Here is a 12728-nt window from a genome sequence, read left to right on the forward strand (position 1 = left end):
TTTTGAGTTTCTAATGAATTTTATAAATAAATAGCCTTAAAGGAGGTAATTATTGTATGAACTTTACCAAATACATAATGTGCCCAACTGGCACACTTCACCTGATATAAAGCCATGTCCAGTCATAATAATCATGTTTCCAGTGTTATTTCAAAAACGTAATAGTGGAAGAAGTCCACAACAACCTGAAACAAAACACACTTCTGACATTATCTTAGTCTTGTTTTTAACTATTTGGATATTTCTTGCATACAAAGTGTGAATTATGTCCTGATGAGGAACATCAGAGTCGAGTCACCAGAGTCAATAGGATTCATCCGGTGGGAGCCAAGAATATCAACAGCTGGTACAGTAGTAGAGATCTCCTGATGATAAAAAGATAAAAGCTTTCAATTAGATGTAAATCTCTGGACTGTGCAGATTCTTAGTGTCACCATTATCAAAAGACAACAAACAGGGTAGTAAATAATCATTTATTTGCTTTCAGAATCATGAAGTACAAATATGGATATAAGGTAGTGCACTTGTGTTGTCAAACATGACAATAAAATACAAATAGGCTTCTAAGATCTGACCAAATTAAATCTGAAACAAATTATTTGTCGTTGGCATCCTTCTTTTACATTTTATTTTCTATCCTTTTATATAAATATGACTTTAAATTATTGGTTCACAGAGGGTTGTATCAGCCGATTGGACTGCTGTCAGGCTATGAAATAGGCGTTATCAGTCGCTATAAGTCTCATAGATGTGGGTCAGTAGGGGCCTACTACACCCACTAGTATGTTTTATCATCTATTCATATGGTAGATCACCGAAGAAGGTATAAAAGAACATGACAGCGACCGTAGTAATTATGACAGAACCCCTTTTAGGCAAAAAACAACTTTTACCTAAACCTAAAGAAGTTGTAGTTTTATTGCCTAAACCTAAAGAAAACCTTTTTGTTTGTGTTCAAAATGTAACGTTTCATTCAGTTTTACAACATGTTAAAACGTGTTGCTTTTAAGTTTCACTTTCACAACGAAGTAGGCGTAGTAGGCCCCTAATGACCCACATCTATGGTGCTTATAGCGACTGATAACGCACATTTGATGGCCGGGTAACGGTCGAATCGGGTGCTTATATGCTCCTGATCTGTATTTCAATTACAGATGCTTTTATGTTTTATCAAAATATAGACAATCACAGACAATAAGAACACATTGTCTATCAGAAAGAGTTTTTAATAGAAAAATACTGTACAATGAAATAAAAATAAGATAAATCTGATTTATTTTGGCTCATAGCCGTTAAATAGGTGGATAATTTGGAAAATTAGGCAGAAAAAGTTATTTTGAATGTCAGCATTGAATTGTAGATGTTCATGTTTAACTAGCCTACTTTCTTTGGGTTCAGTCTTGCTGCGTCACCCCGGGGTGCTGCTTTGCCGGCCGTACAGGTCGTACTCCCGGTACAGGATGTAGTCCTTCAGTCGCCCCGGCAACGGCAGGAAGCTCATGAAGACGGGCGCTCGGAGACGAAGACGACCGAGACAACGACGGATCCGCAGACGACAGAGATGCTGCAGACAGCGAGCGTTCTCTGGAGAGGAAGAGAAGGAGGAGGAAACGTGGAGAGGAAGGATTAATGAGGACTACTGGTTGTGTTCTTGTTTGCAGGGATTGATAAAGTTGAGTTAAATCTAACCTTGAAGCCTGCAGATGTCAGGCCACTGCTGCTGCTCCATCACAGCCGCCTTCAGTTTGGAGCACAAGGTCACATGATCCATGTAGTCCAACATGATGCGAACCAGGTGACCTGAGAGCTCCTTCAGCGAGCAGACGGTGATCACCTCACAGAACTGCACTGACACAAGTTCAACAGAGAGTTTTATATGTCAAGGAAGGTCAGCTTCATTACCAGCCACTTTACACAGTCTGTGTATTTCACTCCACATTGTTCCTCTTTCTGAAATGACTGAATGAATCTGATAAAACAAACATTAATAGACTGTGAGCAGTTTAACATCCTCTGAGTCTGCAGCGAGAGGATTATAGTTAACAACAGTGCGACAGAAGGTTTGGTACATACAGGAAACTAAAATTAATGTGAGGCATGTATTTTATTGTTTGTCTGAACTTTGTTGCAGACATTCATTGTCTCCAGAGGATCTTAAAGGAATAGTGTACCGGAAAATAATATAAATTGTGAAGGCATATCACTGCAAACAGACTTCAACGGGGAACAAAAGACCGCAAAAAAGGTTATAAAAGGTCCGAAAAACTTTCTGAAATTTCCTGTGCAGCATTATCAAGTTTCTTCTATTCATTATACTGTTTATTGTTAAACAAAACATTTCCCATGCGCTTGCATGCACAACAAAGTCCTTCACAGGAAGATAATCCTAAAATGCTTTGTTTAGCAATAGTTTAGCAAAAATAGTTGTGTTTGGATTTCCATGAGCCCACAAATGGACACAGAACACTTGGATAATAATACACAGGAAGAGGAATGTTCAGAAAGTTTTTCGAATGTTTTATAACCTTTGTGCTGTCTTTCGTTCGGCCTCCGTCGAGGTGTATTTGCACTGATATGCTTTCATTTTTCGGGTGCTCCGCTCTCCTAAACACCATTCGATAGAAAACTTTTTCTGTGACCATAGAGAGCCTAGGGAGTACTAGATACAATTTATATTGTTTTTGGGTGGACTATTCCTTTAAAGCTATAATATGCAGCATTTTCCAAAAAATAAAAAAAAAGTATTGATACATGTGTATGTACATAAAAAAATAATCCGCCTCAATCATCACTTCTGACCCACTAGAAGTGTTTGGTGGTGTCTGTTGATGTTACATCACTGTGTGTTTTTATGTGCTTCAGTGTTTACCATGTCTGTCTCTCCTTTGCTGTGTGCAGAGTGGCTGCTGTCTACTGCTATCAGTGTGTCATTTTGACCGAGCAGACACACACACACACAAACACAGAGCAAACAGGCTATAGCAGGATGAAGCGTGCGCTTCTGCTGCATTCATTCAAAATCCGGCACCTTACCACAGAGTTGTGCGAAGGCGAGGGTGAGTTTTGTTGTACTTTAGAACGTAACCGCCGTGAAACAATCAGAAAATAACCTTTTATTTCTCTGATTCAGTGCTTTGTTCTCAGTAACGCCGCTCCCTCTCTTCATTCACTCTATAGCTTGCTCGACAATCACTGCTCTCTCTCTCTCTCCCTCGCTCGTTGAGCCGAGTAGGAGTGGCCAACTTTGAATGCTGTGTGCTTACAAACAGCAAGCGACAGTGCTACATAGTATACCTTTAAAAAAGTTTATCCTCTGACTTCTCTTTTAGCGCCACTAAAGTTGCAGCAATCAGTATTTTTTATATTAACAAAGAACTAAGCGACTACACGTAGTGTGAACGGCAACTCTTTTAGCACGTAGTGTTGTTTTTCAGTTCTACTGTGTGACCCCTCTGATCAAATGTTGTTCATTACCATGGTGTCTTTGATCACGGAGTCGCTCCATCCCTCGTAGTCTTCAGGGATGTGGGAGCCGTTGCCATAGGGACAGTCAAAGCAGCGCCCCACATCGTAACCATAGTTACACAGCATCCTGAGAACCACCTAACACACACAACAGGCCAGAAATAATATCAGTAAAGTTAGTAAAACTGATTCCAGTGAATTTAAATAAATCTTTTTATAAAATATTGTATTAATAATAATAAAACAGCAACAGTTTACCTCGTCTTTGAGAGCGTACTGCAGGGCTGATGGGAAGTGTGTTGTGTTTATTTTGCAGTAATAGTTGACGTTGGCTCCAAACCTCAGCAACAGGTCAATCAACTCATAGTTGCCCACACGCAGTGCAATCTTAAAGACAAAACAGTCACTGAATCAGCAACAGGGTTTTCTTCTCAGGGAAGTGGTGGGCTGACAGGCCGACCAACACTGGCATCATTAGTGTTACTATTGATTAACAAACAACAGCGTATCCATCCGCACCTCACCTCACCTCACTGTGATGACAAGAGTTCAGAAACCTGAGCACGATCACTGTTGTTTGTCAAAAAATAGTTCCAACATGTAACTCCCCGTAAAACCACAAACTGTTCTGTTTGTGTACTGACTAAACAAACGAGGGATGTTGGTAGGTGGATTTTTTAACTATAGCCAGGCTAACAGTTTCCCCCTGCTTCCAGCCTTTATGCTAAGCTAAGCTAACATATCCTGACTGCATCTCTGAATTTAATACACTGGCATGAGATCATCTTCTCATCTCACTCAGAAAGTGAATAACTGTGTCCTAAACTATTGAACTGTTGAACTATTCCTTTGAGTATTAAGTTTGAGGATTGATTGTTGTTTTAATCTTTGGTATAACACACACATACACACATACACACGTGCACGCGCACACGCACGCACGCACGCACGCACGCACACACACACACACACACACACACACACACACACACACACACACACACGGGTACCTGCAGACATTTGATTGGGTCCTGGTTGGCCATGGCCCCGGCCTCCAGCAGCAGTTTGGCTGACGGCAGGTCGTTATTCAAGACCGCGAAGAAGAGCGCCGACTTCCTCTCGTCATCAAAGCTACGCTGAACCCACCGATGGAGCATGAAGTTGGGGTCATAACCTGCATCCAGCAAGGCCTGATGGGAGTTGGGGAGGAGGGGACAGTCAGTTGCTTTTGAACTGTTGTGTGTTTGACGGACAAATTCAGTAAAATTACAAAAGTGTTAGCGTCATTCAGTTGGTTGCAATCTGTAACCTCACCGCTAGATGCCAATAATCCTACATACTGCTCCTTTAAACTACCAAAAGTAAAAGTACACATTAAGCTAAATGACCCATTTCAGAATAATATATATTATATTATTGGATTATAATTATTGATGCACTGAATAAGAAAATACTCAAGGTGAGTACAAGCATCTAAAGAAAAGTATAGTACTTGAGTAAATGTACTTAGTTACTTTCCATCACTCATCGTGGCTGATAACACACACACCTTGATGCAGTGTGCATGTCCTCCTGCAGCAGCAGTGTGTAGAGGACTTATCCCGCTGTCGTCGACTTCTACCATAGAAGTGACTGAAATCAGCAGCTTTAGAGCTCTGAGGGAGACACATGCACGCATGCACGTGCACACACACACACACACACTACATTTATCTGATGTTGTAGTTTTTAACTACTTTGCAGAATAAAACAAAACAAATGATGAGCTCGTGAAATCTGCTGTTATTTTGAACATTTACTGCAGGTGTCCTCGGTGTGCGACGCGGTGGATCGGCATGTGTCCTGTGTGTTTGGCCACGTTAGCGTCAGCGCCGTATTCCAGCAGCAGACTGATGACAGCTGGATCTCCAGACGAAGCCGCCTCGTACAAGATGGAGGCCTCATCCTCCGCCTGGGACAGGACGTCCGCCCCTGCAGGACGGACAACAAGAGGGAAATGAGTACAAAATAAGTTGAGAAAATACCCGCCTGATGTATCTCAGCCTCATATCAGCTGCAGCTGAACTTCACAATGCATTTTTACACAGGACGAGCCATGTTTCTACAGTAGCCCAGAAGGGACAAACCAAATACTGGCTCTAGATAAGACCATTCGTGTTTTCACGTTTTTGAGTCGGCCACCATAGTTGTCCTACACGCTTGGCACACAGGAGAAGTTTCTGTTGGTTGCAATCTGCAACCTCACCACTAGATGCTGCCAGATCCTACACACTGCACCTTTAATGTATCAAAAGTAAAAGTACTGCAGCAATCCTTAAGCACAATGTATGTTTTTTAGCTGAAGCTAGTTTAATATACTGTTGGGTTGTTTAATCTACACCAATGTGTCATGTTTTGTTATTAAAATCTTAATATGCAAAGTAACTTTACCTACCAAATAAATGTAGTGAAGTAAAACGTACTATATTTGCCACTGAAATGTATTGAAGCTGAAGTATAAAGTAGCAAAAAATGGAAATTTTCAAATAAGTAAGTACAATACTTGAGTAAATGCACTTTCCACCACTGTGGAACTGCAGGTGAAATATAAGTATTTCATAAGAGGCTGTAAAATGTTCAACTTTGACGACCCTTGTTGTTAGCCTGCTAGCATTGTTTACCAACCCGCCAACACTATTTCCTGTCATACCTGCTTTTTGCTACGCAATGCAAGTAAATTTTGCTTGGCACCATATGTGTTAGTGTATTAAACATAATGCAATACAGCATTTCTAATAACACCTAATAGTGCTATACTGCTAGACTGATATCAATATATAAATGCACAGGGTTTAAAGGTTTCATTTTATGTTAAAGGTCAAGTGTGTAGGATTTGGCGCTATCTAGTGGTGTGGTTGCAGATTGCAACCAGCTGAATACCCCTCCGCCCACTCCTCCCTTTCCAAGACTGTGGTAATGTGAGCCGCCAAGTGATAAACCGTGGTAACGCCGTTTCGCCTCGCACAGAGGCCATCCTTACCGTAATAACACTATTTTAGAAGCAACAGAAGTCAGACGGCGGCTGGTGGTACCACAGTTTCACAAGTGTGTCGGAGAACTGCGGTGGCCTTCAAGTAACGTATCTTTAGACCCAGACTTTGGTTTGTCAGTTCTGGTCTACTCTAGAAGTACATGTAGCGGAGCAACATGGCGGACTCCGTGAAGAGGACCCGCTCCCTATGTAGATATGAAGAACTCACACTAAGGTAACAAAAACACGATGATTCTTAGTTTCAGGTGATTATACACTAAAGAAAACATAGTTAAACATATTATATTCCATTTCAGCTAGTGGATCCCTTAAAATGCTACACACTGTTCCTTTAAATAACCTCTGACTAAATGTGCACCCCACTTCTAAAACCAAACCAAACAAATTGTACCAACTCAATAGTAGTATATTATTTTTTAAATATCGAGGGGAGGATGAAGAAAACACTGCAGCGTTTGAAAAGTGAAACATTTCAATTCCCTCCACACCCCAATAATTTTCATACAGTCCCTAACCTCAGATCCCTCTGCCATCAATTAACTGCTGTTATTGCTGCATTATCTGGTTGATCATGTTGATATGAATATGAATAGTGAGACATGATGTCCCTGCTCTCTCACCTGTCTTCAGTAGAGTCTCCACCACCTCCAGGTGTCCTGCCTGAGCGGACAGGGCTAGCGGCGTGAGGCCGTAGTGGCTGGCAGGGTCCGGCTGTGCTCCGGCCTGCAGCAGCAGAGTCACCATCTCTGTTTTTCCCAGCCGCGAGGCCTCGTGGAGGGGATGGCGACCGTGGAGGCCCTGCTGGTTGACCTTGGAGCCCTGCTGGAGCAGCAGCTTCATCAGGTCAGTGTGGTCTGAGCGGATCGCTGCAGAGGGAAGGAGTCACACAGATGATAGATTTTACAGAGCTGATGATGAAAAGAATCAAAAGGTCCTGTTTTATTTTGTAAACAAACCTAAACAACATCCTGTTTGTAGCCCCTGTTTGTCTGTGGTGGAAAGTAACTAAGTATATTTACTCAAATACTGTACTTAAGTACACATTTCAGGTACTTTTTTATTTGATTTTCATATCACGTTATACTCCAGAAGAATATAATATGCCTACTTTATACTCCACTACATTTATCAGCTTTAGTTACTTTACAAATTACATTTTTGCACTAAAAAAAGCATGAAGTGCTCATAAAACTCAGGTGGCCAACAGTTTATACAGTACAGCGGAAAAGATAAATCAATAAGTCGATTGACAGAAAATTAATTGGCAACTACTTTGATGGTTATAGTCATTTTTCATACAAACACATTTCATGGTTCAATTTGCTGCTTTTCCTTTTAATTAAGTTCATAATTTCATCTTTTATTTTTTAATTATTTTGAAGTTTGAACTGTGAAGGTGTCAATCAATCAATTGATTAACGGAGAACATAATCAACAGATTAATCCATAATGAAAATAATCATTACTTAATCGTTCAAAATGAGCTCCACCTCAACCAACTACAACAGTAAATCCTGCTTTTACATTAATGCATGAGTAATAATAATAATAATATAATGATATCATATAGTATTATATAATAGTATAACAGTCACATTTTTCTGCTTTGAGTACTTTTACGTTTAATAGTTCAGTACAAGTTTTCCTGATTATACTTACATACTTTTATTTAAGTAAAATCTTCAATGCAGGACTTTTACTTGTAACAGAGTATTTTTTCAGTGCGGTATTAGTACTTTTACTTGAGTAAAGGATCGGAATACTTCCACCACTGCTGTTTGTTTCCGTTGCTGCAGGAAATGACATCTACAGACGGATGGCAAATACTTTGAGCTGTGACAGAATGTCTCTCAGCTTTGCTAGGTGGTGTTTCAATATCTTAATGTGAAATCCTAGCAACTATTTATTTTTTGAGCTACTCTGTGAATGGGACACGTATGAGACAGTTGGCATAGAAGGTGTGCTCTGCATTTGAAATAAAGATCAGAATCTGAGTGAGATATACCTGGTACATATGGATCAATAAACATGTGCTGTGATCTGCTCGGGATTTAAATAAAAAGAGTTTAGAGTTCAGACCAAACTGTGAAAGAAAGGGAAATGGGAAACAAAGGATTTAACAGGCTTTGAATCAGTGAATTGTTGGTCAGCCTACCTACAAGCAGCGGTGAGTCCTGCTCCTGGTTCTGGCTGTCCGCCTGGGCTCCATGTTGAAGGAGGAAGGAGGCGTTTTCTATCAGACCTCCTTCTACTGCCAGGAAGAGAGGAGTCTGACCAAGGAGAGTACGACTCTCCACAGAGGCTGGACCTGAGACTGGTTAGATTTGAGAAACCTCTGTTTCATTAATGGGCTGTTATGTTATTGTGATAGCTGTCTATCAGTATAAAGCAGATAGAAACCTGTGAATGTGAGTTCCAGGATGGTCTGGTTGCTCTGAGCTGCTGCTTCATGGAGAGGAGTCCAGCCTCGGCTGTCCGTCTGTGAAAACGTGTCTTTCTGTCGGACACCAAGATCCTTCAAGAGCTTCTCATTACCTGGAGGGATGGATGGAGAGGCAGTGACCGCAAATATTTCAGCTTCTACCCCCTTTTATATTACCACTAGGAGGTCAGATACTGTATGTTCTTCCCCTACATATAGGCTTTAAAAAGAACCCACTATGAAATAGAGTAAAGTCCAACTGAAATCACATTAAGTCCCTTTTTGAGTCATAAATAATGTTGTGTTTTTGTGATAGTTTTTTTTATCATTAAAAATAGGGCTGTCAATCGATTCAAAAATATTTAATTGCGATTCATCCAAAAATTAATCACACTTTTGTATCTGTTTTTTTCTTATTTTGGCGAGGAAAAACTGTCATGGCCATTTGGAAAGGGGTCCCTTGACCTCTGACCTTTAAGATATGTGAATGAAAATGGGTTCTATGGGTACCCACGAGTCTCCCCTTTACAGACATGCCCACTTTATGATAATCACATGCAGTTTGGGGCAAGTCATAGTCAAGTCAGCACACTGACACACTGGCAGCTGTTGTTGCCTGTTGGGCTGCAGTTTGCCATTTTATGATTTGAGCATATTTCTTATGCTAAATGCAGTACCTGTGAGGGTTTCTGGACAATATGTGTCATTGTTTTGCGTTGTTAATTGATTTCCAATAATAAATATATACATACATTTACATAAAGAAAACATATTTGCCCAGTCCCATGTTGAATAAAATACTTGACAAATCTCACTTTAAGGTACATTTTGAACAGATAAAAATGTGTGATTAATTTTGCGATTAATCGCTCTTAAATATTTTAATTGATTGACAGCCCTAATTATTTTATAGTAAATGCAACTAAAGCGTTCCCCTTGAAACCAGCCTTGTGTCCTCCCCCTTCACCTTGTCTTATAGCAGTGAAGATTGCACTGCTGTCTGCGAACTCCAGCCCGGAGCTGTGAGCAAAGATCAGAAACTATGTTAAACACAAAGTAAAACTAAATTCTGAGGAACTGAACAGGAAAAGTCACTTGCTGGGAATAATACTGGTGTAAAAAGTAATTACAAAACCTCCACACGAGACCGAAATTTTAGATCCAGTGCAACTAATTTCAAAACTGAACATCCCAGTTTCTTATAGATTAAAGCCTCACAGTCTATTTTAGATACAGTTTAAAGTATTAATTACTTACAGAACCCTGGATATAACTGAATTTGTAACCCCTTTCTGTCTTCTAAAACAGATTTCAGATCTGCTAGCCTGGGTCTTTTAGCCACTCCAGTCAGAGTCGAGGATAACTGAACTACCATCAGGTGAGTCAACACTCCTCTCTCCTTAAAACTCTCTGCTTAAAAACTGCTGCTGGGTTGTTTTAAAAAAACATTAGCTCCCTCAACTTCCTGCACCAACTTCACCATCTTTAAACTTGCTGTTAAGACGACATCATTTTTAAAATGACAAATTCATTTCAGATGAACTTTACTGGCAGTCTTTATTTCTCCACCCTGTCAATCACAACCCTGTAAAACTAACTGTAAACTGAAATAGAAAGCAAAGATAGATTTGTGAAAAAGGCATCAGACGTGTCAGAAATATAACTGATTACATCAAGAAATAATACTGTTAATTAAATAATTCAAATGGAAAATCAGTTGGTTAAAAAAAGTGTTTCCTTTACCACCAGTCAGTTGATAAAGTAGATTAAAACATTTTTAATTTACTGTATTTTACTCCTCTAATCGCAGGAAATCTAGGAGGTGAAAAATAAAATGAGTGAGTGAAAGATTGATTTAAGAATAAAATAAATTACTTCATCAACTGATTGGTGTTAAAGCAAAAAACAAAAAGCTTTTCTGTTTTTGAACAACTAATTGGTAAAGCTTTATATTACTTTTTACACTCTGTTTTAATTAAATTATTTAACTAACAGTATTATTTATTGATGCTCACAAAAGACATTCAATTTAAATTAAAGAATTTAAAATTGTAGTTCTTTTGGTCAGTGGAAGAAACTCAAATTTACCCCAAATTTGTTTCAGAATTAATACTTCAACTACTTGTGTTAATGTCACCAAAACAAAGCAAGAATCAGAGAAATACTTGTAACCCTGGTTTCTCTCTGTTGGACTGACCTCCGGTCGTCTCGTGTTGTGGCGTCCCTGTGAGTTTCCTTCTGCTTGTTGCTCTCCAGCAGACTCTGTTCAATCATGTACTGAATCGCTGCGTCATCATCATCATCATCCTCCGTCCCAAATTGCACAAACTCCATGATGTCCACATAGAGGCTCCTGGCCCTGTTCAAAAAGGCATATTTCACTGAAGCCACACTGTGCACAGGGGGGGGGTATTGTCATGTGGAAACAGGAAGGGACCTTCACCAAACTCCAGCAAATTTGGAGGAGCATTGCTGTATAAAGTTGCTCCTTGGCTTTAGAATAGCGTCCTGCAGTCTCTGCAAAGCTAAATCAGTGTACAACTTTAAAGGGACTGTTTGTAAATCCTAACACGTATAAATCATTGCGGGTCAGTGTCCCAAACAGGTTTGAAATATTTAGTTTGAAAAGTTTTAGAATACAAACAGTTCCAATGACATTTAAGAATGGTAGTAAGCATTACTAACCATACGATTATGTGGGTCCTTGGAAAATGTCTCCCCTTTAAGGGGTCCCTGGCCCTAAATACTTTGAGAATCCCTGCTATACAGGAACATATTGGCAGCACACTGATTAGTACAAAGGGACTAACAGGACATTTCAACATGTCTGTCTCTTAGACCCTGTGGCTGGAGGTTTCTTTACCTTGTGTTGGGTCGTCGTTGTGGTTCCCTGTACTCGTCTGTGAAGTTCCTGCAGATTAAAAGAGGATCTGTTGTTGTTGCTGAAGACGTCAGGAGGAGAGGTCTCTAACCTGTGACTGAAATCAGAGCTGTATGTCTGCACGGGCTCTGTCAATGAATCTGTTCCACAGTCTTTAAATAGTGCAGAGCTGTCTGCCTGCAAATACACTAGTGATTCATGCACAAGATTAACACACCTGTCTTGGAATAGTTGCATTAAAGTGCAGGGAAAAAATTGGCGGATAATAACCCCCAGACCTCCATGTTTCAGCTGTTTGGCTACAGCACTCTGGCTGAGGGACAGGGGATCTGATACCTCTTACTATATTTACCTCCTCCAGTAAGTTAATGCAGTGAACGGATCAACAGTCAGTGTTACACTGCAGGACAGACCGTGTCTGGATTACACAGTGCTGTGTATGTACCATCACCTTTAATCTCCCATTAAATACACAACACACAGCAGCAGGGTTGCAGGTACACATTATTTTCATTGATTAATCTGCGGAGTATTTTTCAGATGAAATCAATTAATCCATAAAATGTCAAAAATATTGAAAAATCCATTCCATATTGCCCACGGTGGTGTTTCAAATATTCAAATTAACAGGTCATCTTCCAGGAGTTCAGGGGATCCATAACTTTCACATGATACTATGAGTATGGAGCTTTTAGTACCGTGTATACCAGGAATCTTAAACCCAAATAATATAAGGAATAAGTATTAGAAGGATAACATAACACGATTTGGGAAATCTGTTAGACAAAGCTTGCAACCTTGGCTTGATTATTACAACGTCTTACTAATAATATAATGCCTCATATGATTAGGTGCTTGTAAAACAAAACTTGTTACAACATGCACTAGCCCGTTTTGCTAACTTACAGCAAGTCTGTAAGCGTTTAGTC

The 12728-nt window shown here is 39.9% G+C and overlaps 1 protein-coding gene across 2 annotated transcripts; it reads right to left on the bottom strand.

Annotated features, from left to right (window-relative positions):
- Positions 1–459: 459 nt before the first annotated feature.
- On the bottom strand, positions 460–12070 carry asb14a (ankyrin repeat and SOCS box containing 14a). Of its 2 annotated transcripts, none has more exons than XR_012594266.1 (13): positions 11782–12070; positions 11116–11277; positions 9886–9938; positions 8897–9031; positions 8652–8810; positions 7117–7362; positions 5265–5436; positions 5015–5120; positions 4476–4655; positions 3724–3852; positions 3475–3603; positions 1690–1848; positions 460–1584 (listed from the first exon to the last, which is right to left on the bottom strand). XR_012594266.1 is itself a non-coding variant. In XM_074637840.1 (13 exons), exons 2-13 carry the CDS (start codon positions 11250–11252, stop codon positions 1409–1411), a joined length of 1776 nt encoding a protein of 591 aa, XP_074493941.1. In that variant the 5' UTR covers positions 11253–11277; positions 11782–12066; the 3' UTR covers positions 460–1408. The 2 variants fall into 2 exon arrangements, 1 of the variants encoding a protein (XP_074493941.1); XM_074637840.1 differs by having other exon boundaries at positions 1690–1843; positions 11782–12066.
- Between the last annotated feature and the right edge of the window lie 658 nt (positions 12071–12728).

The sequence above is a fragment of the Sebastes fasciatus genome, chromosome 1, assembly GCF_043250625.1.
Source record: "Sebastes fasciatus isolate fSebFas1 chromosome 1, fSebFas1.pri, whole genome shotgun sequence".
NCBI classification, from domain to species: domain Eukaryota; kingdom Metazoa; phylum Chordata; class Actinopteri; order Perciformes; family Sebastidae; genus Sebastes; species Sebastes fasciatus.